This window comes from Mauremys mutica, chromosome 9, assembly GCF_020497125.1.
Source record: "Mauremys mutica isolate MM-2020 ecotype Southern chromosome 9, ASM2049712v1, whole genome shotgun sequence".
NCBI lineage: Eukaryota > Metazoa > Chordata > Testudines > Geoemydidae > Mauremys > Mauremys mutica.
The window spans coordinates 75,673,065-75,697,605 of record NC_059080.1 but is presented as its reverse complement, the minus strand read 5'-3'; the positions used below and the strand labels follow the sequence as shown (position 1 = coordinate 75,697,605).

Below are 24,541 nucleotides of genomic sequence, written 5' to 3'. Positions count from 1 at the left end.
ATATAGCCTTGTCAGTATCGGCAACCCAGAATTTCTGGGGTGCAGGGATGCCTAACCACACCGTCTTCTCCCCTACTTCCCACCATAGTTGGAGAGAGGGTGGAGGGGGTGTTATAGGAGCCCCTACAATAACTCTATGCTATCTGAGATTCCCCCACTGGGTGAGTACGCTCCAAGACATTACAGTGGAGGATTGGGGTCTTTGTGTGTAGTACTCTGATTAGAACTCCTGTCAGTAAAAATCAGCTTGAGCTTATTAATTTTTTAAAAGAGGCTTCTCAGAAACTTGCCTGAATAGTAAACAGTGGACCAAATTCTGCTTATTTACACCTGAGCAAACCCTCTCAAATCAGTTGGATTTGAATGAGTGTATATGAGAGCAGAATTTGGCCCCAAATACTTTAAGTCTTCTGACACTATTTATAGTCTCCACCATTTCATCAGTCATGAATCATGTCTGTCTACAGATCACATGGGTATGATCTCCATGGTGACTTGGTCACTTGAGGTAGAAATATGAGCTGGCATGTCAAGGTTACTGTGTCTCCCTCTCTCCCTTTCTCTGTCAGTGCAATGCAGGTAATTACTAGCATGACATTTGGACTTAAAGTAGGCTTCATCTGGATCAAAATTTGCCATTTTTTTAACTGCATAAGTGTAGTTTGAACAATGCACTGTGTACCACAGATCCTAGATCCATGCAGGGAGAACAGGTGGTATCCTGTTTTGGATCTCATTTGGTAGAAAAGCCAGCCTCCTTGGTTAGAGGAAGTTGATGCTACAAGAAAAATAAATAAAATGAAAAATCTCATGGAGGTCTTCCTTCTCTGAACTGTAGAAACTTTCATTGTGAGGAAACCACCAGCTCCTTTGTCCTGAGTAGATGTCCTGGGAAAATGGAAACGTAAAGACAGAATTACAAAGACAGAATTTGTCTAGTTTTAGAATACAAATACCTAAACAGATACAGTACAGTGTAAGGGAGAACCTTAGGTCTTATCTGTGTGTTTAAATTAACCAGCGGTCACTTAGTTTACTTCTTTGTACTGGTGATGCCCCTTTCTTGTTGTCATTGATTCAAAATGACTTTAAAATAAGTAATATTTTTCTTGTTTGCTAGCACCATCTCCCCCTGTTGTCCATCCACATAAAATGCATAGTGCTGGAACATAAGAAAGGCGATACGTTTCCTTCCTGTTCTTTTGTAAGCTGACATGAAGTAGACAGACCCTCTGAAGTTTTGTGCATGCTGTGCTTCTTCTCCCCCACCCCCCTTGCTGCAAGCCTTTTCTTTTAACCTGGCTTCCTTTGAAGAAGTGACTCAGGCAGCTTCATGGCCTCTCAAGGTAAGTGCATAAATAGCCTGTATTTTTATATCATGTTTACAGAAAACTACAGTCTTTTAAATTTCCAGCAATTTTATTAAATGAGAGGGGTTCAGACTAAAGCCACATCATCCAAAGCACGGTTGTTTCACCTTTTTTGTTTTTCAGAATATGAGATGCTCCTAAGGAGAGTAAAATTGATAATAAAATGTTCATTGAATAAAATATATGAAATCAAAAGTAGCATTTGCATGTAACCTGTGAGGTGTTCATATTTCTATGTGTACCAGTGCCTGTATAGTTGGCATTGAATATGTGGAAAGGGTATGCCCTGATCCAAGGTTAACATATTTTGCACACACTTCTTCCATAGTCTACTTTGAAAATAGTATGTCAGCAGATGATGCTCATTTTCAAGATGTGTCACAATCCTGCTACCAAGTAACAGAGGAAATCTTTGAAGATTAATTGCATTTAGTCAGATTAGCTGTATTTGGGTTCATTCTTGACATGTATTGTCTGTAGCTGGAGCCAGTTGGCTCCTCAGAACTGCAAGAGAAAATTGCAGTCAGTCAATCATAAAATCCTTCTAAGTTCATTTGCACATGCTATCAAATGATATTACTGAACAGAAAGAGCCAAGATTCAGATCTCCTTTATGTCAATACAACGCCACTGAAGATACCCCATGGAGTTGTACAGGTGCAATGGGAGCAGAATTTGGGGGGTCTAGCAGAGTTCCAACAATTTGCTATATAGGCTTGTCAGTTTTCGGCTATCTTTTTGCTAGAACTTTGTAAATGCAATGCTACGTAACACTAAGGATGTTCTTGGGTACCAAGTAGTTTTTATAGCATTATTGCTGCATGCTTTGAAATATTCTTCTTTTGGAGTGTGAAGACTTGCATATTTCTATTGAAGTTATATTGGGGAATTTGTAATGTATATTTTTAATGTACAGTAGTTAGCAGAAACAGCTGAATAATATAGCCTTCTAGCCTAGAGTTTCCACAGTAAAGAAACATGATAATATACTTCTAGACAGTGGCCAGTAATTCTACAAATTATGATTATACTGTCCAATCTGTTTGTTTATCTTAAATGTTCACTTACCATAAGTGAAATAGAAAAATACCTTCACAAAATAAGCACAAAAATAGACAAAGCTTCAAAATATTTTAGATTTCCATCAATATTTAATGTATATGCTGTCTGATTTTTTGATAACTTCAATGTGATGGACAAAACTGCAGTTTGTCATTTTATTTCTTATTACTATTCAAGAATGACACTAGCACTTGGCTAATAAGACTTCATGGCATTTCATGTAACAAGAGTTAGAGCAACAACAGTACACTGTGAGGTGAAATGATGCAGAAGCACCTATAAAATATTCATAATCCAGTTATACATTTTTAAAAGCCAGATAGAAATTCAAAGGGCTTCCTTCTTTTTCCTGTGGTCTCAGACTTTGAAAGAAAGCAGTGGCTGCAAAGATAAATTAAGATCAAAATATGATTAAACGATGAATCAGCTACACTATGTTCAAATAATGCTAAAGGATCTCATTTAAATCCATAACAGCAAAGGAAAACTTTAAAGCCACAGCTCCTTCTGGTGCTAAAACCCCATTCTGCCTAAGTATTGTAGCACACTTGATAGAAACGATTTGTATGGGGACACTCACAGTATCTAAGTGTGGAGGCTCAGTTTAATAAAATGCTGTGTTATTTAAACACAATGGGCCTAGCATTGCTTTCATTTATGCCAATATAACTAATTTAGCTCACTGAAATCAGTGGTAAAACCAGTGTGAGATCCGAATTGGGCTCATAAGATGGATTTTTCTTTCTGTTATATACATGCACACATATTGACTTTGGTGGCATTTGGTGATGTAAGATAGGGCCCAATCATACAGCCATTTGCAAGTATAAGTAGTCTCATTCCCTTAAATGGGACTACCCAAGGTAACAAACACTGTGTGTCTAATAAAAAGAATGAGGAGTACTTGTGGCACCTTAGAGACTAACAAATTTATTTGAGCATAATAAATGCTCCCCTGCTCCTGCCCTGAAGGGGTTAAAAACAGCCCTGGGAAGGGGCTGTGGCTGGAGAAAGCAGCCTTTAGGCTGGGCTGATTGGGGGAAGTGGCTGCAGCTGGGGCCACGCCCCAAACTGAGCAACAGGGCCTTATAAGAAGGCCAGGGAAGCCAGAAGCCAGTCAGTCTCTCTCTAGCTGTAGAGTGAGAAGGGCCTCACTGCAGGGAGTTAGACACAAGGTACCTGAGTGAAGCAGGGCTGGGGAAAGGCTGAGGAGCTGGGGAGCTCCAGCCTGGAAAGCCCCAGATTGTGGCCTAGCATTGGGCTAGCAGGTACTGGGGGTTGCAGAAGGCAGCCCACGGGTAGGCCAAGGCAGCAGGTCCAAACCCAACCTGGCCAGTGATGAGTGGGCTGATACTGCAGTCTGCCCCAGGGTGTGGGGCTAGACAATGACTGGCAGTAGCCATACACTGAGGTGAGGATAGTGGGTGGGGGTTCCCCTGGCAGGGGAGACTCTAAGACTGAGGGGTTACTACCAGGGGGCAGAACCCCATGTAAAAGGGCACTGGGGTCCAGGGAGAGACTCGGGGCCAGAGGACAGGCGGATCGCTGGCCTGCAGAGGGTGCTCTGGGCTGGAAATTGAGCTAATTCCTGAGGACGACCAGCAGGAGGTGCTGCAGGGGTGAGTCAGCCTGTCTACATGGGATAAAGCCCACTTCATCAGATGCATGCAGTGGAAAATACAGTAGATAGATAGATATACACACACACACACACAGAACATGAAAAAATGAGTGGTGCCATACCAACTCTAATGAGGCTAATTGATTAAGGTGGGCTATTATCAGCAGGAGAAAAAAAAACTTTTGTAGTGATAATCAGGATGGCCCATTTCAAACAGTTGACAAGAAGGTGTGAGTAACAGTATATAGTAATAGTGTGTGTTTTCAGGATCAATCCCTAAGTACACAGACTGATAAAGCCTCATCTTCTAATACTCTAATTTCACCCTGGTGTAACACCATTTAAATCAATGGCATTACATTGGTTAAAACCATTTTGTCAGTGTGGAGAATCAGGCCCAACCATTGTAACAGGAATGCAGCCATTGATATCCTTTTTTAAAAAAGGCAGCTTTGGGAACCTCAGATCCCAACAAGTCATTTACTTTCTAGAGAAAGGCTTAATCTGGGAGAACTAATAAAACCATAAACATTGAAGAGGATACTGCACAGGCACTCTCAGTATATAAACTGTTACCCTCATTTGACTCAAGCAGTCTTGTGGGGTTGTTTCCATTAGGAGAAGAAAGTAATGATAGAGTCAGGTATTTCTTTGATGCAGTCCTGTTTGTTTACAGAAAAAATGACTATGAAGTCCAGATTCCCTGCACACAGGGATCAAAGATCAGGAGACAGTTTCTCTGCTCAGAGTTCCAACCCCCTTTCCAACCAGCACTCTACCCAAAAGTGCTCTCTCATATCTTTCTCACAAGGTCACATGACAAGCACTTCTCAGACTGTCTCTGATGCTGCCTTCTTTGGCTATGGTGTTTCTGCTCCTTCTCTCTCTGTCACACAGCTCTCTCAAACAATAGCCATCCCCCTTCCTTTGCATTCAGCCCATGGTGAAACTCTTCTGCCCACATAGCTCAGGTTTCTGATCAGTCTCGTGTGTGTGTGTGTGTGTTACATTTATCCAGAATGAGGGGCAGCTATTGCCCCACCAGTGAGGTATCACTCAGCTCCCAGCATAATATAAGGTTCATGTACATGGTCTTGCTCTCTTTGTGTCTCTGTGTATCAGTGTCCACATTCTACCACAAAGTTGATAGAAATCCCATTCCTGCAAAATTCTGACACTCATTGATAGATACAGCTACATAAAAATGATACAAAAATAAACAGTTAAGTTACCTAGGAAACAATATCATATCCTAATTGTATAATCTAAATCTTAATTAAGACTTTTTTTCCTTCCTGCAGATCCTCAAGGACAAATAAACAAAATCTTTCAGGATTATCTCCCGGGTTCTCCAGACCTTCCTAGCCAAAGTAAACCTATTGAACCTACAAAAGCCTGGAAACATGTACAACCTCCTCACAGCTTGCCTCCTGGTCTGGAATACCTGAGCCAGGTCCTGTTGTCTCTCAACTTTAATAACCTTTTGTTTCTTCAATAGCTTATGTTTGTGTTGAAATGAAACAAAACTTTGAAATTAATTTAGACTTCCAGGAAGGGCAGGATGGTTACTTCTGCCTTCACTTTCATTCCTCAATGACTCAATAAAGTGGGTCTCTTTCCCCTCCCCTTGTCATGCCTTACCTCTCTTTTCTTTTCCCCAATCTCCCTCCAGCTCATTAAGAGCCTGGTCCTACTCCCATGGAAATCATTACCAAAATTCCCATTGACTTCATAGAGAGAAAAACAAGGCTCTAAAATGGAGCCCACATTTTGAGGAGCATGAAGGTCTTTTAGCCAGATGATTTCTGCCCATAGTTGTACTTCTCCCAGAGCCATAAGTATACCTGTATCATGACATCTTAGATGGCTACCTATACAGACTGTGTCCAAAGCCATCCTTGCCTCTAGCAAATTGTGGTTTGTAAAATAATTGGCATAATAGGCTTCAATGATTGCGAATTGTCTTTTATCTTTTATCTTTTAAACATCATAGCCAAGAGGTCACTTCAAACGAAAGAGTCTATTTGACAAAAAACAGTCTCAGCTGTGTTCCCAGGAACACTTGAGACTATTCAGAATGAAAGCATTTTAAAGTCTTATCACCTTGCCACATATGCTGTTTGAGTCCTGTCTGCACTTCACTTAAGGCCTGCTTTTGCCACCATTATTCAAACTGTGTAGTACTTTACTCCACAGTTATTCCCACTGAGTAGCATGTGGGAGGGGGAAAGAACCAGGCCCTCTGTTTTGACAGTGAAACTAGTCTGATAATTTAGAATGTGCAGCTCTGATTCTCATGCACTCGACAGATGTTGAGTTTGGCTCCCAACATTCTAACAGGGCTAAGGAATGTTTCAACCCATAAAGGCTTTAACTGAAATAAATACATGAGACTATTTCTATCCACACTAGGAAAAATAATGTATTTTACATTTGCAGCCCAAATTACCGTGTAGTGTCTATTTGTTACTGAAAATACTGTCAGTATTAGGGTAGGTCTGTACTTACCGCGCAGGTCGACGCGGAGAGTTTGACTTCTCGGAGTTCGAACTATCGTGTCTAATCAAGACGCGATAGTTCGAACTCCCCGCGCGCTCCGGTCGACTCCGGAACTCCACCACTGCGAACGGCGGTGGCAGAGTCGACCTTGGAGCCGCGGACTTCGATCCCGCGGCGTCTGGACGGGTGAGTAGTTCGAACTAGGGTACTTCGAGTTCAGCTACATAGCGTAGCTGAACTTGCGTACCTTAGTTCGACCCCCCCCTTAGTGTAGACCAGGCCTTAGATAGCTAATGAAACCGGGTACCTAAAGGGAATAGTAGTTGTTTTTCACCCCATTCAGAATCTGTTCTTTACTTTAGAGCAGGGGCAGGCAAGCTTTTTGGCCTGAGGGCCGCATTGGGTTTTGTAAATTGTATGGAGGGCTGGTTAGGGGAGGGGATCATGGCCCGGGACCCCTGTCCCATTCAACCACCCCTTCTCCCTGTCTCCTGACTGCCCCCTGTCCCCTCCATCCAACTCCCACTCCTTCCTGACTGTCCCCCGGGATCCCTGCCCCCATTCAATCCCGTTTCCCCCCCGACCACCATCCACACCCCCACACCTGACCATCACCCTAAACTCCCCTGCCCTCTATCAACCCTCCCTGCCCCTTAACATTCTGCCTTAAGCACTGGTGGCGCTACAGCCGCACGACCTAGCTGGAGCCGGGCCACACTGCCGCCGCTGCTAATGCCACCACACAGCACAGAGCACCGGGTCAGGCCGGACTCTGCAGCTGTGCTGCCCCAGGAGCTCACAGCCTGTGGAGATATACAGGACAGTACCCAAAAGAGAAGAAAGTGTAGGAAAAGAGTGTGTCTTGCAAACATTTATACCTTCAAAAGTTGGGCCAGTACCTTTATAGCGGAGATATGTTTAGGTTATACAGCCAAAACTGCCTCCTTCAACAACAACAACAACAACAACAAATAAGATAATTAACCTGCTAAAAGGACTAAGGTCAAGCGGGTTGCATAGACCCTTATAAATCTTAGGGTGTAAGATACTTTGAGATGCAATGTGAGAAATCTCTTTGCTCCTTGAGTGCACTGATAAATGATGGATCAGGACAGTCTTCTTACAGAATCCAATAAAACATAAAAGCACGACATGTTGCTATCCTTACTGCACTCTCCAAACTTACATATTTTTATTTGATAATAAATTAATTTATACAGTTAAAATAGCTCTAGGCTTTACCAGCTTAACATCACTCAATAAGTTTTGTCTTGTGAAAGACCAAATTGGGGTACAAAACCAATATTCACACATTGGGACATTTCTGCAATGTTCAAGATGTTTGGCAACCTATACTAAACCTCTATACTAAACTCCCTTCAGATGCAAGAGGTTCTTGTTATGCCTCCTGAAGTTTAAGCTGCAAGTAGCATAAGTGCTTAAGAAAATGTTTGCAAGTTCAAAGGCCTTATTCAGAAATCACTTATTTGCATGTGTATTTCAGAGACAAGTGTCAGGCTATGGAAGCTATCTCACTAGCTTCTGTTTGCAAACTGGATGAGCTGCAAGAGTGACTCGAACCAAATGGTTGCAACTTGTTTTGAATATGTATTACACAAGATAGAAGTGATATATAGTGGAGGGCTGTGGCATGATGATCCCATATGGTCATCCCATATTTTCTTTCTTCAGCCATGAGTAATGAGAAAATCTTGTACCAAATATCTGATGGCCATCAGAAATTTAAGGAAAAGAAATGACCAAAGACTAAATTGTTAGTATGGTGACCTACAGTCAAAATGACATTGAAATGATAGCCAGTCAGTTTTACAGCATTAGCACCCCCTTCTTAAAACAGAATACCTGAGAGACAATAATAAACCATTTCAGCAGCTCTGGGGAGGAGATTCAGAAATACATGGCAAATATTCACTGTTTATCACTAAGTTTATAATCTATCAATCATATGATCATTTCTCCTTGGTCAATAAGTTGGCTTTATAGAGAAGTCATTTTTTCCCTCATTTTGGCATCCTAGAATGCCATGTGATGACCACCATTTCTGAATCTCCAGGTTTTTTACAGCATAACTTTAAACACAGTGTGCACTGGCCATGCCTCCTCCCTGTCCCCAACAAGTCCTTGTCTGTGCCTTCTGGTGACTCACTCATATCAGGTGAATCTTCAACAGGGGAAAAAGGGCCAGATACCTTTGCATAATCAGAACAGCACAAAGGAGACAGAGTGGGAGAGAGAATCGGGTTCTGCATCCTTTGTACATTTCCCTCAATTACAGCTGACCTCATCATGACCCTAGTGGAACTCATTTGGTCACTGCTTTCAAATGGATGCATACAATACATAACCATCACAGCTTATATCATATTCCTCCAGCTGGCATGGAGTAGAACCAGCTCCCTCTTGAGCAGGTCGAGACTCCTCTAAATTAACAAGAAGATGACTACAGTGACACAGGATACTCCCCAATATACCCAGCCCCTGCTGGCCTGGGAGCAAAAAAATGTAGGTCTGCTGGAATATATGGTATCCTTGACAGGTATATGAGAATGATTACTGTGGCAACTCCAAATCTCTTTAAAATTTTAAGAGTGCCACCATGTACTTTCATTTATTTTCATTTTTTTAACAGCTGGACCAGATAATCATTCACCAGCAGGTGGAGCTTCTTGAAGGTACCATGTGTATGAGTTTCATCTTTACAATGCCAGCATGTACATACCTTTGTAAATGTAACATAAATTATGCCCTGACCTTTTCCCATTGAAGTCAATGAAAACACTCCCATTGACCTTAATGGGTATTTTATCAGGTCCTCCATGCACTGATAGGTTTAATGCTGAAAGTTCATTTTGTTTATGGCAGTTCTACCACAATAAAAGGAGAGGAAAAAGTCAATAATGAGTCCCTACTCCAGCCATAAAAGTTTCTTCATCAATGAGTTCAGTGGGATTGCTCACATGCCTAAAGCTACTTATGTTTATAAGTGTTTCCGGGATTGGGAAGATGTTCTCTTTAGCAATTATTCACATGCTACCAAATAATGTAATGCTCTCTGATCAGATGAGTTAAAGAAACAGAAGATATCTGTAAGTGATACAGTAATGCATAATACTTTGCATGTATATAGTGCTTTCATATTGCAAAGCACTCTAGAAACATTAACTGCTGCAAATGAAATGTCATATTTCTTGATTTTTTTTTCACTGCAGATTGGCATAGGGCCTGATCCTGCCTCATTGACATGAATACGAGTTTTGCCACTGAGCAAAACTGAACGGGATCATGTAATTACTTTTCACCTATTTAAGTTAGTGATGAGTCCAAACCAGAACTCTGGATATCAAGTCTGGATCCAGATCTGAACTTCATAATTCTATAGTGAGTCAAACCAAAGTCTGATCTGAGCACTCTCTAATTTGGCTTAAAATATAGATCTGAATTTTTCCAGATTCCATGGGGTTCAGATTCAATCCAATGTCTGATTACTGTTGCATAATTGCATAGTTTCATTACTTTAAGGGAATTTTGAAATGGTCCCTGTTCCAAAGAGCTTACAATATACATTAGAGAGAGAGGTTGGACTGTGAACTTGGATCAGGTGTTTTTGGGCCACCTTTAATTCTAATGTATTATACTAAATAACTTGCTAACTGTTTTGCTTTATTAGTCATACTTGGTACTGAGACCTGCAGCAAATATGAGATTAAAAACCATTTGGGACAAAGAATTTACTTTGCAATGGAAGAAAATGGTTGCTTTGATCGTAACTTCTGTTCACCTATACGGTCTTTCACGATAAGGATTACTGATAACACCGGTCGAGAGGTGATCACAGTGAATAGACCCTTGAGATGTAACAGCTGCTGGTTCCCTTGCTACATGCAAGAGGTCAGTGAATAATAACAACAGCATCTTTCATTTATGTATCTCAAATTATTTACCAACTTTCATTAAGCCTCATGAGACCGCTCTCAGTTTGGCAGTATACCCACTTTCCAGATGGGTAAAATGCACAGAAAGGACTGTGTTTTGTCCATCTTCATCTGGTGAGACATAGAGACCAGAAGGCTGGGCTCTGGCTGCTAGACCATATTTCCTCTTTCTAAAAAAAAAATCCATAAAAATAATAATTGTCAAGACAAGTAACTGGCAAGGAACATACTTCCTTAATGATGAATGAGACCATTAATTACAGGTAGCCTATGGCAGGCAAGAAAGGTCTGACTTTGGCCTTCATTCAGATTACGGGTATGATGCAGATTAGCTGCATGGCAAGTTCCATAGGGTTTTTGCCATGTTAACATAGAGGGTTTGAGTGATCTGATTAGACTCTGCAAGTCCAGACCCACAAATGATTAGAGAACGTGCACTCAACACTGCTCAGATAAGCCCCAATGCTACAATGAAGCCCATGTAGAGGTCAGTCCTCAGTGCAGGATTGGGGCAATAATTTATACAATGACTGGTGCACGTGAGCCATGCTTTGTTTGAAGTGTTTTGTAGTATGTTTCAGTTTCCACTCTTCAGTTTGATGCAAGACATAATTTCAAGCTGAATAGTAAAAGTACTGTCGTTTCTTACAGATTACATAACACTCATTTTGATATTTATGAGAAATTAAACATCATGGGTGAAATCAGGGGCAATACCTAACTTCAAATGGGGTCAAGATTTCACCCCTGTTTGGTGGCGGTTTGCTTGCTATTTGCTATGTTTAGTACAAAAATGTCCATATTAGTCCTGATAAATCCTATGAGATATGTGTGTATGGGTGTGTGTGTGTATATTTTGAATAACTTGCTTTTGTGCATTTTTAACACAATCCTATAGGAACAATTAGCACAATAAATATAATTTTACTTGTCACAGACTAACAGTAACTTTACAGTGCAAATCACATAGTGTGACAGTAAAGTACATGGAAAGATAGGTCCGTAATTAATGTGCGTCAGTCTGACTTAGATTGCAGCGCCCTGGACTCTGCCACAGAAAGTCCTAATACCACTCCTATACAGTTTCACAGGATCCACAATCTTGTGTTAAGAGCGTGCTCCCTTTGAATAAGAACACAGATACTTTCTTTCTGTATTGCACCACTAATTACTATAAAGCATCTGACTCTGAGATGCGTTGGCTATGAAAAGTGAATATTCTAGTCCAGCATGTTGATTTAATCATTTTATGCTTTATATACTCGCCCATGTACTTTCTCAGTGGTGCATTATGATTTACACTAGAGACGCAGATCGACATACAGAAGTATCAACATTTCTATATAAATAGACCTTGGTATATTAACTAATTACTGTAAATACATTAGCTTCAGTATACATATGGTTTTTCATGTTATACAAAACTTTATTCTTTAGCAGCAGTTATTAAGTTAATATTGTTCAATGTATTTAAAACTATCCTATGAAGTCTTTTCATACCATGTTTATGGTTTAAAATTTTTCATTTAAAAATAGGGCAAATAATCTTGTAAATTTACACATTATTATTGTATGCCACTTTTGTCTAATAGTTAGAAGTTCAGTCCCCTCCTGGTACAATAGTCGGCTACGTTGTCCAGAACTGGGACCCTCTGCTGCCTAAATTCACTATACTGAATGAGAGCAAAGAAGATGTATTGAAAATAATTGGCCCCTATGCAACATGCAGCTGTTTTGGAGATGTAGACTTTGAGGTATGTTTCATACACTAGAAAATGCCTATTGTTTAAACGTAATATAATATTTTGACTGACACATTCAATTAAGGTTTTAAACTTTAAAAAAACCACCACTGTAATGTAGGAACCAGATGTCAACAGTACACAGAGTGACAAATCAAAGTTCATATTTCTAACCTCAGCTCTTAGGCTGGAAGCTGAGTCTACCACATGCATTTCCTGGATAGGAGTGACAATAGATGCAGGAAAAAACATTCTCCTGGGTGAAATCCTGGACCCCCTGAAATCAATGAGAGTGTTGCCATCTACTTCAATAGAGCCAGGATCACATCTCAGTCTCCTTCAGTGAAGTTCTGATCCAAAGTCCACTAAATTCAGTGGGATGCTTTCCACTGACTTCAATACCCTTAGAGCTATTCTAAGAGTAGTATTGCCATTGAACAGCCACTTAACTGCTGCTTCTACAGAAGGACAGTTAAGTCTTAGAAGCAGTAGATTTGAGGGGTTTGGGAGAGCAAAACATGCACAAAATTTGCGATGACAATCACAGTGCTTTGGATTTCTCACTTTCTCTCTGTTTTAGCAAGATTTCTACACTGGCGACCTCCTAAACAGCCACACCAAAAGACTTCAGTGAGATTCTCTCCACAAATGTAGGTTTAACTTACCAAATAACTGTGATGACCAAACAATCAGGAACACATTTCTCTGAGCCAGAAGTTAGGGGGGCATTGGTCCCGAGACATGATGCTACTACTATTTACAGCTAATCAATAATTTTTTTGTCAACGTGAAATTTCCTTGTGAAAGGGGAGAATTGTGTACATTTTCACAATTTCTTTTCCCTGGTTTCCAACCAGCTCCAGTGCTGCTGCTGATCCCAAATCTCTAAAAGAGCATCTTTCTGGTGTGTCATTTCACATGGATAAAGATAAGCATGATGCCCCAGAGCATATAAGTGATGCCAAACATGAGGGTACTGATTAGTGGCAATCTGAAGTCAGTGGCTAGGGGAAGCTAAGAGATAGAAGGGAATCCATCTAATTTCTCAGTATTCCATGTCTCAGTATTGTGTGTCAGAGCAAGTAACTCCATTGGTCAGAGGCAGCTGCATCAGTGTCTTATGCATCTAAGCTATTGTTTCGGAATCTACTGTAGCTGCTGCCACTGTCTCTTTTCTTTCCATTGTTTCATCATCACTGATGCAAGCAAGAGTCCTCTGACTCTTTGTGTACAGAGAATAGGCCAGATTAAATGATCTTATGACATCCTGCTTGAGGATAAGGGTATGAAAGGAAGGTGTATAACTGCCACTGTATCTGCTGCTGTGGCAGCAGCTGCTCTGTTTGTGCAATTGCACATATATTTTCAAATTGAATTTTGTCTGCTTTTCTGATGTTGTCAATGCTGCAGGTCTTTGTTGTGGTGTGATGCTGCAGATGTGTGTCCAGCATGCCTGCCATAAACTGAATTTCAGCACATGCCCTGCAAAACTATTGTTTAATGCCAAACTGACACAAATGCTGAGATTCTCATTTGCTGACCATGGGAAAAGTCTGGGGAAATAATTTTCCTCCAAACAAAATTTGAATTCACATCCAACTTTTGTGGATGTTCAGATGTGCTCTTTTGCTTTGGCCCCAGCTTTAATCACATGAGGACCTGTGCCAGTTGTCAATTCACTGGAACAGTGGAACCAGTCCCATTGAAGTTAATGGGTATTTTGCCCCTGATTACCAATGGGAACAGAATCAGCCTGATTGTGAATAGCCATTGGGACAGCTTTTGGGAAGGTAACTTAGATGGAGAGAAGGGTATCCATTCTGCAGGGGCAACATTAGGGTGACATGCTGTGCATGTGCAGTTTCCACAATTAGAAACTGCACAGTAGTTCAGTGTACAAATGGAGGGAGGTGAGATGATGGGAGTGGTTGACCAGCTCCTCTCTCCGTCCTCTGGGATCATAATCTCAGACAATGGGGCGAATGTGATACATGGTGATGCTGTTGGCCACATAACCTGCTTTTCACATGTCAGAAACTGATTTTTTTCTGGAATTACATTTAAAACACGCACCTCAGACAGAACATGGATCCTCTCTCTGTGACAACTTGAAATTTCATAGGCAGGAAGTGTCAAGGAAAGGTGGCTTTATTCTTCATTTTTTTTTTATATTGTGATTGCACCATGAGGCCTCCAAAGGCTAGGACCCATTGTGCTAGGCACCGTACCAATATAGAAGATACAGTTCCTGCCCCAAAGAGCTTAAAGTCTGAAAGACAAGACATAACTGCATGAGACAAGCAAGTCAAGGTAAAGATGGGAGAGGTGGAGTAACAATAAAAATAATAGGATGGTGTGTCCCATATTCTCATGCTTTGAATAACCCTTCCCCCCGGGACGGGGAGAAGAGGCTTCCCAAAATTTTCCAGAAAAGTGAAATGCAGAGGTTGTAAAACTATTCAAAATAGTAAACATTTTTGTCTTTTGATTATAATAATAAATTCTAGTAAGCATGGACATTAATGGTTCTGGCTATCTACATGGGGGTGAATTTCATTTCACCTTCTAGGCCAAATCCTCAGCTTGTGTACACTGGAAAAGCACCAATGGAATCAATGAACTATTCTGATTTACACCAACTGAGATTTGGCCCACTAAGAATAGAATACTTTCTTGTCTGTTACAGGGCACTGATTATAACAAATCCAATAAATTATTATTTGGAGGGAAGGATTGGAGGGGGCTATATGTTACTCTGGCTATTTTTTAATCCCTCTTTTCTCTTGTGTAGGTAAAAACTCTTAATGAAATGTCAACAATTGGCAAGATTTCCAAATATTGGTCTGGGTTTGTAAACAATGTTTTTACCAATGCTGCTAACTTTGGGATCCAGGTTCCTGTAGATCTTGACGTGAAAATCAAGGCTATAATGATTGGAGCTTGTTTCCTCATAGTAAGTACACAAAACCAGAGGGAAAAGCCATCACAAGCTAGGTAAGGTGGAGCCAAAGCACCCACAATCTATGGTAAGACCCTAGTCCTACCACAGGATCCACATGACTGGACCCATGGGTATGTTCAGATCCTGTTGCGGGATTGGGACCCAACCTAAAATTGTCAATACCTAAAAGATTATTAGCTGGGAAACCTGTAACTTTAATGGGTTTTTCTTTTATCATTTACTGATATGGAATTCTTTAAAATTTGCATCATTTTATCAAAAAGTTACCCCACATCCGACATCCTTTCAGTTTAAATGATATTTTCATGTGTTGTCCTGTGTCACAAAAGACGTGATCAAATATTTTAATCCTCACAAAACCTAATAGAACCCTGGGTAATCTGAGGCAATGAGAAAAACTGTTGAATTTGAACTTGTTACCATGTCTGTGATCCAAGAGAGAAGAGCAATTACACTGATTCTTTATTGGTGTTTCAAGATCCTGGGCCTGATTTGCCCCTTGCAGGATATAAATAACTTGCATTGATTTCACAGGAGAGTTTTATGTGTATCTTGAGGAGCAGAATAGGGCTGTGAAAAGGTGAATCCTTTGCTTTATCCACAGCTACTCATTTTATTCAGCATTATCTATATTTCTGCCCAATGTGTCATAATGTTTTCCCTAGCCCATATTCTTCTTCCTTCACAGATTCTATTGTACAACATTGAATCTTAAAACATTCAAGAACAGGGGCAAAGAGGGCTGTGCATAGATTTGAGGTGCACAACAATCATGGCAAATCAGCATCTTTGTCTGTTCTTGCTTGATTTATTTCTCCCTATGCATTATATCTAATATGCTACACATTGGTACAGCAATGATGGCCACATAATGATTTCAAAAAACTGTTTGGATCCTCTGATCAGAGGAGACAGGAAGACAGGCAAAGCTATTTTAACTGTACTTCTGAAAAAGACCACAACAGTGATTCTGATATTTTATTCTAGTTCTTGGCTGCAACAAGCTTAGAAATATAATTCTCATGACACTTAAGATTTTCAGATTTCCTTCTACATAACTCTCATTGCTCAGTGGCAGAGAGTCATTGCCTAATGTACTTATTTTATTTAATAAGAGCCTTCAAATCTGGCTTTTGATATTAATTGTTGCCTTTTTGTATTTTCCTTAACATTCACAGTTTATTTATTTGTAGGATTTAATGTTCTTTGAGAACTCATTGGATGGATTATAACAAGCAAGATGACAGAAACAATAAAATATGCAGAATGTGTTTCAGTAAGTAAGACAGAATATAAATTGATCTTCCTCCTTTCAAGGCTTCTACATAAGACACTTTCGGATTCTTTTTCATTTTCTTCTACAAATCCCTTGAGCTTTGGACATTATATTTTACTGCACAAATCTTTTTTTTTTTTAGGAAAAAAGTTAATGATAGTATTTATTAAAACATCTCTTATGTAAATAATAATTTCCCCATTTGAATTGCATGTATTGCTAAACATACAGTTTTGAGACAGAGTGATGTTGCTTTGGAAACTGCTATTCTCTTTTTTCTCTTTTGATGTTTTTGCATGTGAAGCATGAAAGATTAGAACTAAGGCTTGCAGCATCACTCATGAAAAGTCTATGTTTAGAGAACTCTTTGAAGTTTTGCAAGTGATGGTGCTAGTTATTAACCAAATAAGGTGGGACTTTCCATTATTTCAGAAGTAGCTTTCAGATCTACTATTAATTAACAGTAACAAGCTGAATATAACAGTAATAATGTACTGGCATTTCCCAATGGGGAAGTTTTAAGATGGATATGTGTTTGTGTGGGGACAGTGGAGGTGATGGAACTTCCTGTTTGGGTTTAAGAGATATTTAACACAGCTAAGGTTTATAAATAACGTGATTTTATGACAAAGATTTTTCAAAAATGTGAGCCCAAGTTAAGTTTCGAAGTCCCTAATTAGTCACATAAACAAGTGACCTATTTTCAAAAGATTGGAGCATCCAGAGTTTTCACTGAAGTCAGGCAAGCATATTTGAGTTTCTTGGCCGCATTACAGAGAGAAAAAACAATGAGGAGTCCTTATGGCACCTTAGAGACTAACACATTTATTTGGGCATAAGCTTTTGTGCCCACGAAAGCTTATGCCCAAATAAATGTGTTAGTCTGTAAAGTGCCACAAGGACTCCTTGTTGTTTTTGCTGATACAGACTAGCACAGCTACCACTCTGAAACCTATGAGAGAGAGAGAGAGAAAGACTAACAACTCTCCCACCTTGTTATTGTGGAAAAGATCCTTTGCTCTTATCCACATCATACCCTAATACAGTTAACTTTTTAATTCAAGCCTGCACTTTTCTGAAGCCAGCATAAACCAAACACCAACCAAATAAACCAAAGCGTCAGGCAGACTCAGATATTTTCTGTGATATTACTGTGCAATAGAAGCTTTCTAGCTGCACTTCAGACACAGGTGTAAATTGCAATATAGAAATATACCTTAACGCTGGAGGTAGTCACATCCTGCTAAGAGTGTTCAATACCACTTTTTCAGATTTTGAATGGCTGTTCATTTGTACCATGTTCATATACATTACTACTTACTGTTCATGAATATTCACATTCTCAGGCTTTTACTTATATAATTGTTTGGGGAATGTCCAGCCTTGCTGAAATACCCATATTTATATATGGGTATATTTATATGCAAGCAAGACTGTTTGTGCAAAAAAAAAAGAACATTAACTGAACATTATTTGCTATTTGTCAATTGTTTTACATAATACTCTTGCTTAAATATTTCAGTGATCCATTCAGGCAACAGAAACAATACCATGTAATATAGGTGACAAATCACACACAAAGAATAACAGAATTCTCAGTCTGAGTGAACAGTTTACAAAACATCCATTGGCTGAGATTTGTTTGCATGAAATGGACAGTGAATGCTGGCAAATAGCTAACACATCTTTTAGATTATCTAGTAAGGTGACTAGTTTCACTACCAACCACTATACAAATAGTAAAACTGTGCTACATATGTTCGGTAGGTGGCAGCAACACTTCATTATTCAATATTTATTTTCCACAGAGCATGATCTTCACCAGGGGCAGCTTCAACCTGCAATTGATTTCTAGCCTTTTGAAGAGAACGGTTTTACTTTGTTTGCTGTTTGATATTAAACCTTTGACACAAGATGTTGGAACTGTTTTACTGTTTGCAAGTTGCCGCTGAACTCTCAGGAACAGGGGAAGTTCTAACTGAAACTTGTACCTCTTTGCCTTCACATCCATTGGGGAAAATTTGGCATACCATAGGGCAGGGGTGGCCCAGCCATGGCTCTAGAGCCACACAGGGCTCTTCAGAAGTTAATACGCAGCTCCTTGTATAGGCACCGACTCCGGGGCTGGAGTTACAGGTGCCAACTTTCCAATGTGCCAGGGGGTGCTCACTGCTCAATCCCTGGCTCTGCCACAGGCCCTGCCCCCACTCCACCCCTTCCCACCCCCTCCCCTGAACCTGCCGTGCCCTCGCTCCTCCCCCCCACAGAGCCTCCTGCAGACCACGAAACAGCTGATTGGGAGGTGTGGGAAGGGCGCGAGAGATGCTGATAGGCAGGACTGCTGGTGGGTGGGAGGCGCTGGGAGTGGGGTGGGGGAGCTGATGGTGGGCTGCTGGCGTATTACTGTGGCTCTTTGGCAATGTTCACTGGTAAATTCTGACTCCTTCTCAGGCTCAGGTTGGCCACCCCTGCCATAGGTTGAGCTTTTCTGATCAAGCCTGGAAATACCTAGGCTGGCCCTTGACTATCCATACTGATTCCGTAAGTGGAGGGTATCCAGTTCAGATCTAGTCTGAGGGTCTGACTGGCAGGGAACAGAAAAAGTGCCAGCTCCATGTGCTAGCTCCCACATCTCCCACTCCTGCAAAAATCTGTTCATAGTTGCACAGTTCTGCTTAGCACTCTGGCCCTGAGGCTTAGCTCTTAAACATCTGATTAATTTTAAGCATGTCAGAATTGAGGTTATTCACATGCTTAACGTTTGGGGTGTACGTAAGTGTATCAAGGCCACAGAGCTCAGCAACATGCAGAATTGAGCCCTGAGCAACCAAGTGATTGAGAGGAGGAGCTACGTCAACAGGAACTCATCAACTGATCCTGCAAAACCTTAATCAAGTGGACTGTCCTGGCTCATTGAGTAGTCCTATTGCCTTCATGAACACTGCTTATGTGAGATTCCTCATGTGATTAAAGGTTTGAAGATCAGGTTCAATCTGAGGGCAGGGGGAGTGTCACAGAAAAATGGGTAATGAGAAATAACCTTAGCATACCACAAGGTGGCATACTGTGAGAATATAACTTTTTTTAAACAGTTCAAACAGTAGGTTATGCTATCATAGCTAGGGCCTAATAAATTCACGGCCATGAAAAACACATCATGGGCCCATGAAATCTGATCTCCCCTGGAAAACTGGGTCTAAATCTGGCTAGTGTAGGGGAGGGGCAGGGCTGGGGGCTCCTACCATATGCCGGGTGCCAGCTGCTAATCCCGGCCAGGTTGGGAAGCGATGGGACTTCCTCTTCCTCTGCAGGGGCCACTCCTGGGGCTGATTCAGACCCACCTCCAGCAGGGCTGGCTCCAGCTTTTTTGCCACCCCAAGCGGCAAAGAGGAGAAAAAAAAACCCACAATCGGCAGCACTTCGGTGGCTGCTCTACCGTGCCGCTTCATTCTTCAACAGCAATTCGGAAGCTGGTCCTTCCCTCCCAGAGGGACTGAGGGACCCGCCTTCGAATTGCCTCTGAAGACCCGGACGTGCTGCCCCCTTCCAAGGGCTGCCCCAAGCACCAGCTTGCTGCGCTGGTGCCTGGAGCTGGCCCTGACCTCCAGGAACCTTCCCCAGCTGCAGAAAGCTATTTGGCTGCTGGCTGAGAGCCCTGCTCTGAAAGTAGCACTGCTACCAGCAGCAGCACAGAAGTGAGGGAGGCATGGTATGGTATTGCCACCCTCACTTGTTTGTACCCACCAGTAGCAGTGCACATGTGAGCGTGGCAATACCATACCATGCCACCCTCACTTCAGCACTGCTGCTGGCAGCGGCACTGCCTTTATAGCTGGGTGCCCGGCCAGCAGCCACTGCTCTACGGCTGCCCCAGTGCTGAAGGCAGCACTGCCGCCTGCTGCAGGACAGAAGTAAGGGGGAAACACCATGCTCCCTCCCACGATAGCCTTGCAAATCTTCCCCAGGACCCCTTTTTGGGTCAGGACCTGTGGTTCCAACACCATGAAGTTCCAGATTTAAATATCTGAAACCGTGAAATTTATTATTTTTAAAATCCTATGACTGTGAAATTGACCAAAATGGACCATGAATTTGGTAGGGCCCTAATAATAGCTCTATTGGTTAAACAGTTATAAATACTCTCCCTCTCTCTCTCACACACACACACACTTTAGGTATAACACAGTGCATCCATCACTGTATCTGAACTTTTTATCTCTCATCTACGGTATGTATTAGTTTCCAGAACTTAAACAACAGGAAATGCACTGAATGCTTGTGTTTTCAAGACAGAATTATGGAGGGTTCTTCCTGATAGTAGTATCTGGCTTCCATATCTTTATTTGTTTAAAATTAAAATTACTCTAGAGTTATTTTAGTTCCTGTTTAGTTTTGCACAAGGTACACTGGCTATGTAACTTGTAGTTGCATTAAATTATTCTCACATTCCCAAATGGATTCTGCAGGTGACTGCTGCTCCTTGCTTGTACTGACAAATGATCCTTGGAAATTGTGTTTCACTGTATTTTCAAATTAGCAAATATAATGGAAATTCCATCTGCAGTATTGATTCCTGAATTTCTTTCTTCCATCATAGGATTTGCTCATGAGCCACTGGCACAGTAGGGTGACCAGATGTCCTGATTGTATAGGGACAGTCCCGATTTTGGGGCTTTGTCTTATATAGGCACCTATTACCCCCCTCACCCTGTCCCGATTTTTCACACTTGCTGTCTGGTCATTCTATGGCACAGCTCTATGTAAAGAAAGAAAAACAAACAAAGTGAATGATTACAATGATTATTATTTTGTTACTGTCATTTGATGCCTATCTCAGACATGAAGAATTACACTGACTTTGCAAACAGATATAAGAAAAACATTGGGTCAAATTTAGTACCGAGCAGCCTTGATAACTGTCTTTCTAAATGTCAACTGTACACAAGAATGAGGAAGTCAGCATGGGAAAAAATATCTGACTACCTAGCATGAAAGGGATAAAACTTGTGAGGGTTTTTTTGTATTACAGGCCTATTAGTCACAGCTTTCACCCACAAATTTTACTCATGTGCAAAATACACCACATGTGAGTCATAGGTGTTAAATTTAAATAATTATTTAATCAAAACCTTTTTTAGTGTGACTCTCTATCAAAATTAATCAGAGCTTTTGGGGTTCCCATGTCTCAAATACTAGGTTTCTGGGTTCAATGGCAACCCAAAAGGTATTACTTGTGTTTTGTTGGGTACTTGGGCTCTCAATGGTTGGCTTTTAATGATTATTCTAAGCATCAGTGCAGAATATATAGGCCATCTTATCATCTCGGTTCTGTGAGTTAGTGCTACTCTGAAATAATATGTATCAAAGACCTAGATTTGTCCCAAAGACCTTAAAATGATCCTGCTGTACACAGTACTGTACAGTGTCATGCAGCCGTGCATTTCCTTGACTATGGGTTTGTTCTTTTCAGGGTCTTCTATTGCATCCATCACCATGACATCTGAGGGTACGTCTACACTACGGGATTATTCCGAATTTGCATAAACCGGTTTTGTAAAACAGAATTTATAAAATCGGGTGGAGCGCGGCCATACTAAGCACATTAAATCGGTGGTGTGCGTCCATGGTCCGTGGCTAGCGTCGATTTCTGGAGCGTTGCACTGTGGGTAGCTATTCCCTAGCTATCCCATAGTTCCCGCAGCCTCCCCCGCCCCTTGGAACTTCCGGGTTGAGATCCCAGTGCCTGATGGGGCAAAAATCATTGTCGCGGGTGGTTCTGGGTAAATGTCGTCAGTCACTCCTTCGTCTGGGAAAGCAACGGCAGACAAGCATTTCGCGCCTTTTTCCCCTGGATTGCCCTGGCAGATGCCATAGCATGGCAATCATGGAGCTTTTTTTTGCCGTTTGTGACTCTCACCGTATGTGTACTAGATGCCGCTCACAGAGGCGATTCAGCAGCGCTACACAGAAGCATGCTTTTGCTTTTGCATGACAGCAGAGATGGTTACTAGCCATATTGCACCATCCAAACCCTTCCATAAATTGGAACTGAGGATGATCATGGCTACCAGTCCTTTTGTACCATTTGCTGCTAGTGCCCCTGGTCAATCAGCCAGGGGCGCAAAAGCCAAGAGTGGTTACTAGCCATATTGCACCTTCCATCGTTTTGTACCATTGGCTGCTGTCATAAGTGCCCCTGGCCGATCAGCCAGGGGCGCAAAAGCAAAAATTGGGAATGACTCCCTGAGTCAATCCCTCCTTTTTGGTATCTAAAAATAGAATCAGTGCTGCCTAATATAGGCAAGTGTGCTAGAGAACCACCTGCTCTGTGTCAGAGCCCGCAGAAATTATTATCTGTATGCTATTCACAGGGGGTGCTCCTGTAACAACCCCACCTGTTGATTCCGTTCTTCCCCCAGCCTTTCTTGGCTACCGTAGCATTGTCCCCCCACTTGTGTGATGAATTAATAAAGAATGCAGGAATAAGACATACTGACTTGTTAGTGAGAAATGAGTGGAAGGCAGCCTCCAGCTGCTATGATAGTCCAGACAGGACATTAAGCAGTGTATAGGAGAGAAGCCCAGCATCCCACTGCTAGTCCAGGGGCAACTGAATCTTTTCTTTACACATGAAGGGTGGGGGCTGATGGAGCTCAGCCCCCTGTTGCTATGATGAGGATGGTTACCAGCCATATTGCACCATCCATCCACCAGAAAAAATTAGGGCCAATAGGCTGATGACGAGGACGGTTACCAGTCCTTTTGTACCATCAGCTGAGGCTGATGATGAGGATGGATTTCCATCTTTTTGTACGATCAGCTTATGCTGATGATGAGGATGGATTTCCATCCTTTTGTACCATCAGCCGCCCATGGCGGGGGGGGGAGCAAGGATGTTGGTGTTGAGTGCTGCACTATCGCGTCTATCTGCAGCATTCAGTAAAGATAGGGTGACATGTAAAAGAGTCAGAGGATTGTTTTACCTTTCGCTTCTGGGGGTGGGTGGGGGGTGGGTGAGTAGATTGCCAAGCTATGCCCTGACCCGCGGACACTGTGTTTGACCCTAGAAGCATTTGGAGCTCAGCCAAGAATGCAAATAATTTTAGGAGGCTGCAGGAACTGTGGGATAGCTTCAGTCCTCCAGTCCATGCGCATCCATTTGATTCTTTGGCTTTCCGTTACGCTTGTCACGCTGCAGTGCGCTGAGTCCCTGCTATGGCGTCTGTCTGGAGATTTTTAAAAAAGGATTCTGAATTTCATCTTCTGTAACGGAGCGCTGATAGAACGGATAGAACGGATTTGCCTGCCCTTACAGCGATCACATCCGCATGGTCCATGCGGGAGCTCTTTTTTTTATTTTGATTTCGGACTGCATCGCCACCCGTGCTGATCGGAGCTCCACGCTGGGCAAACAGGAAATATTCAAAAGTTCGCGGGGCTTTTCCTGTTTACCTGACCACTGCATCCGAGTTCAGATTGCGGTCCAGAGCGGTCACTGGTGCACTGTGGGATAGCTCCCGGAGGCCAATACCGTCGATCAGCGTCCACACTAACCCTAATCCGATATGTTAATACCGATACTAGCGTTACTCCTCTCGTTAGGGAGGAGTACAGAAACCGGTTTAAAGAGCCATTAAAATCGATATAAGGTGCCTCCTAGTGTGGACGGTTTTGGCGTTAAATCGGTTTTACGCTCCTAAAACCGATTTAAACGCCTAGTGTAGACCAGGCCTGAGTGCCGCCAGGTTCTGATCCTGCAAGCTGACCCACACAAAGTGGTCCAGCAATATAATGCAGGATTGAAGCCTTAGGGCCTGATTCAAACCCATTGAAGTCAATGGAAGTATTTCCTTTAACTTTAAATCAGGCCATTTGTGTTCTTTGGATAGACAAGTATCTAAAATAATGTCAGCAATATAGCTCTCTGGAATAGAATGCCCATGTCTTTGAAGTGTTGTGCAATGCTGTTCGTGCTCTACATATAAAATGAGTGGCACTCAGGAGGTTAAACAAACGTAGCTGTATAGAAAAATAAAAACTAACCCACAAGGATCAG

At 41.7% G+C, this 24,541-nt stretch overlaps 1 protein-coding gene across 4 annotated transcripts; it reads left to right on the top strand.

Annotated features, from left to right (window-relative positions):
- The first annotated feature begins 1,281 nt into the window (after positions 1 to 1,281).
- Positions 1,282 to 18,398, top strand: PLSCR5 (phospholipid scramblase family member 5). Of its 4 annotated transcripts, none has more exons than XM_045029393.1 (8): positions 1,282 to 1,346; positions 5,355 to 5,506; positions 9,203 to 9,245; positions 10,241 to 10,461; positions 12,098 to 12,259; positions 15,039 to 15,200; positions 16,403 to 16,485; positions 18,294 to 18,398. In XM_045029393.1, exons 1-7 carry the CDS (start codon positions 1,334 to 1,336, stop codon positions 16,439 to 16,441), a joined length of 792 nt encoding a protein of 263 aa, XP_044885328.1. In that variant the 5' UTR covers positions 1,282 to 1,333; the 3' UTR covers positions 16,442 to 16,485; positions 18,294 to 18,398. The 4 variants fall into 4 exon arrangements, with proteins under 4 accessions (XP_044885328.1, XP_044885329.1, XP_044885330.1 ...); XM_045029394.1 differs by lacking the exon at positions 18,294 to 18,398 and adding an exon at positions 16,790 to 17,272; XM_045029395.1 differs by lacking the exon at positions 15,039 to 15,200.
- Positions 18,399 to 24,541: the final 6,143 nt, after the last annotated feature.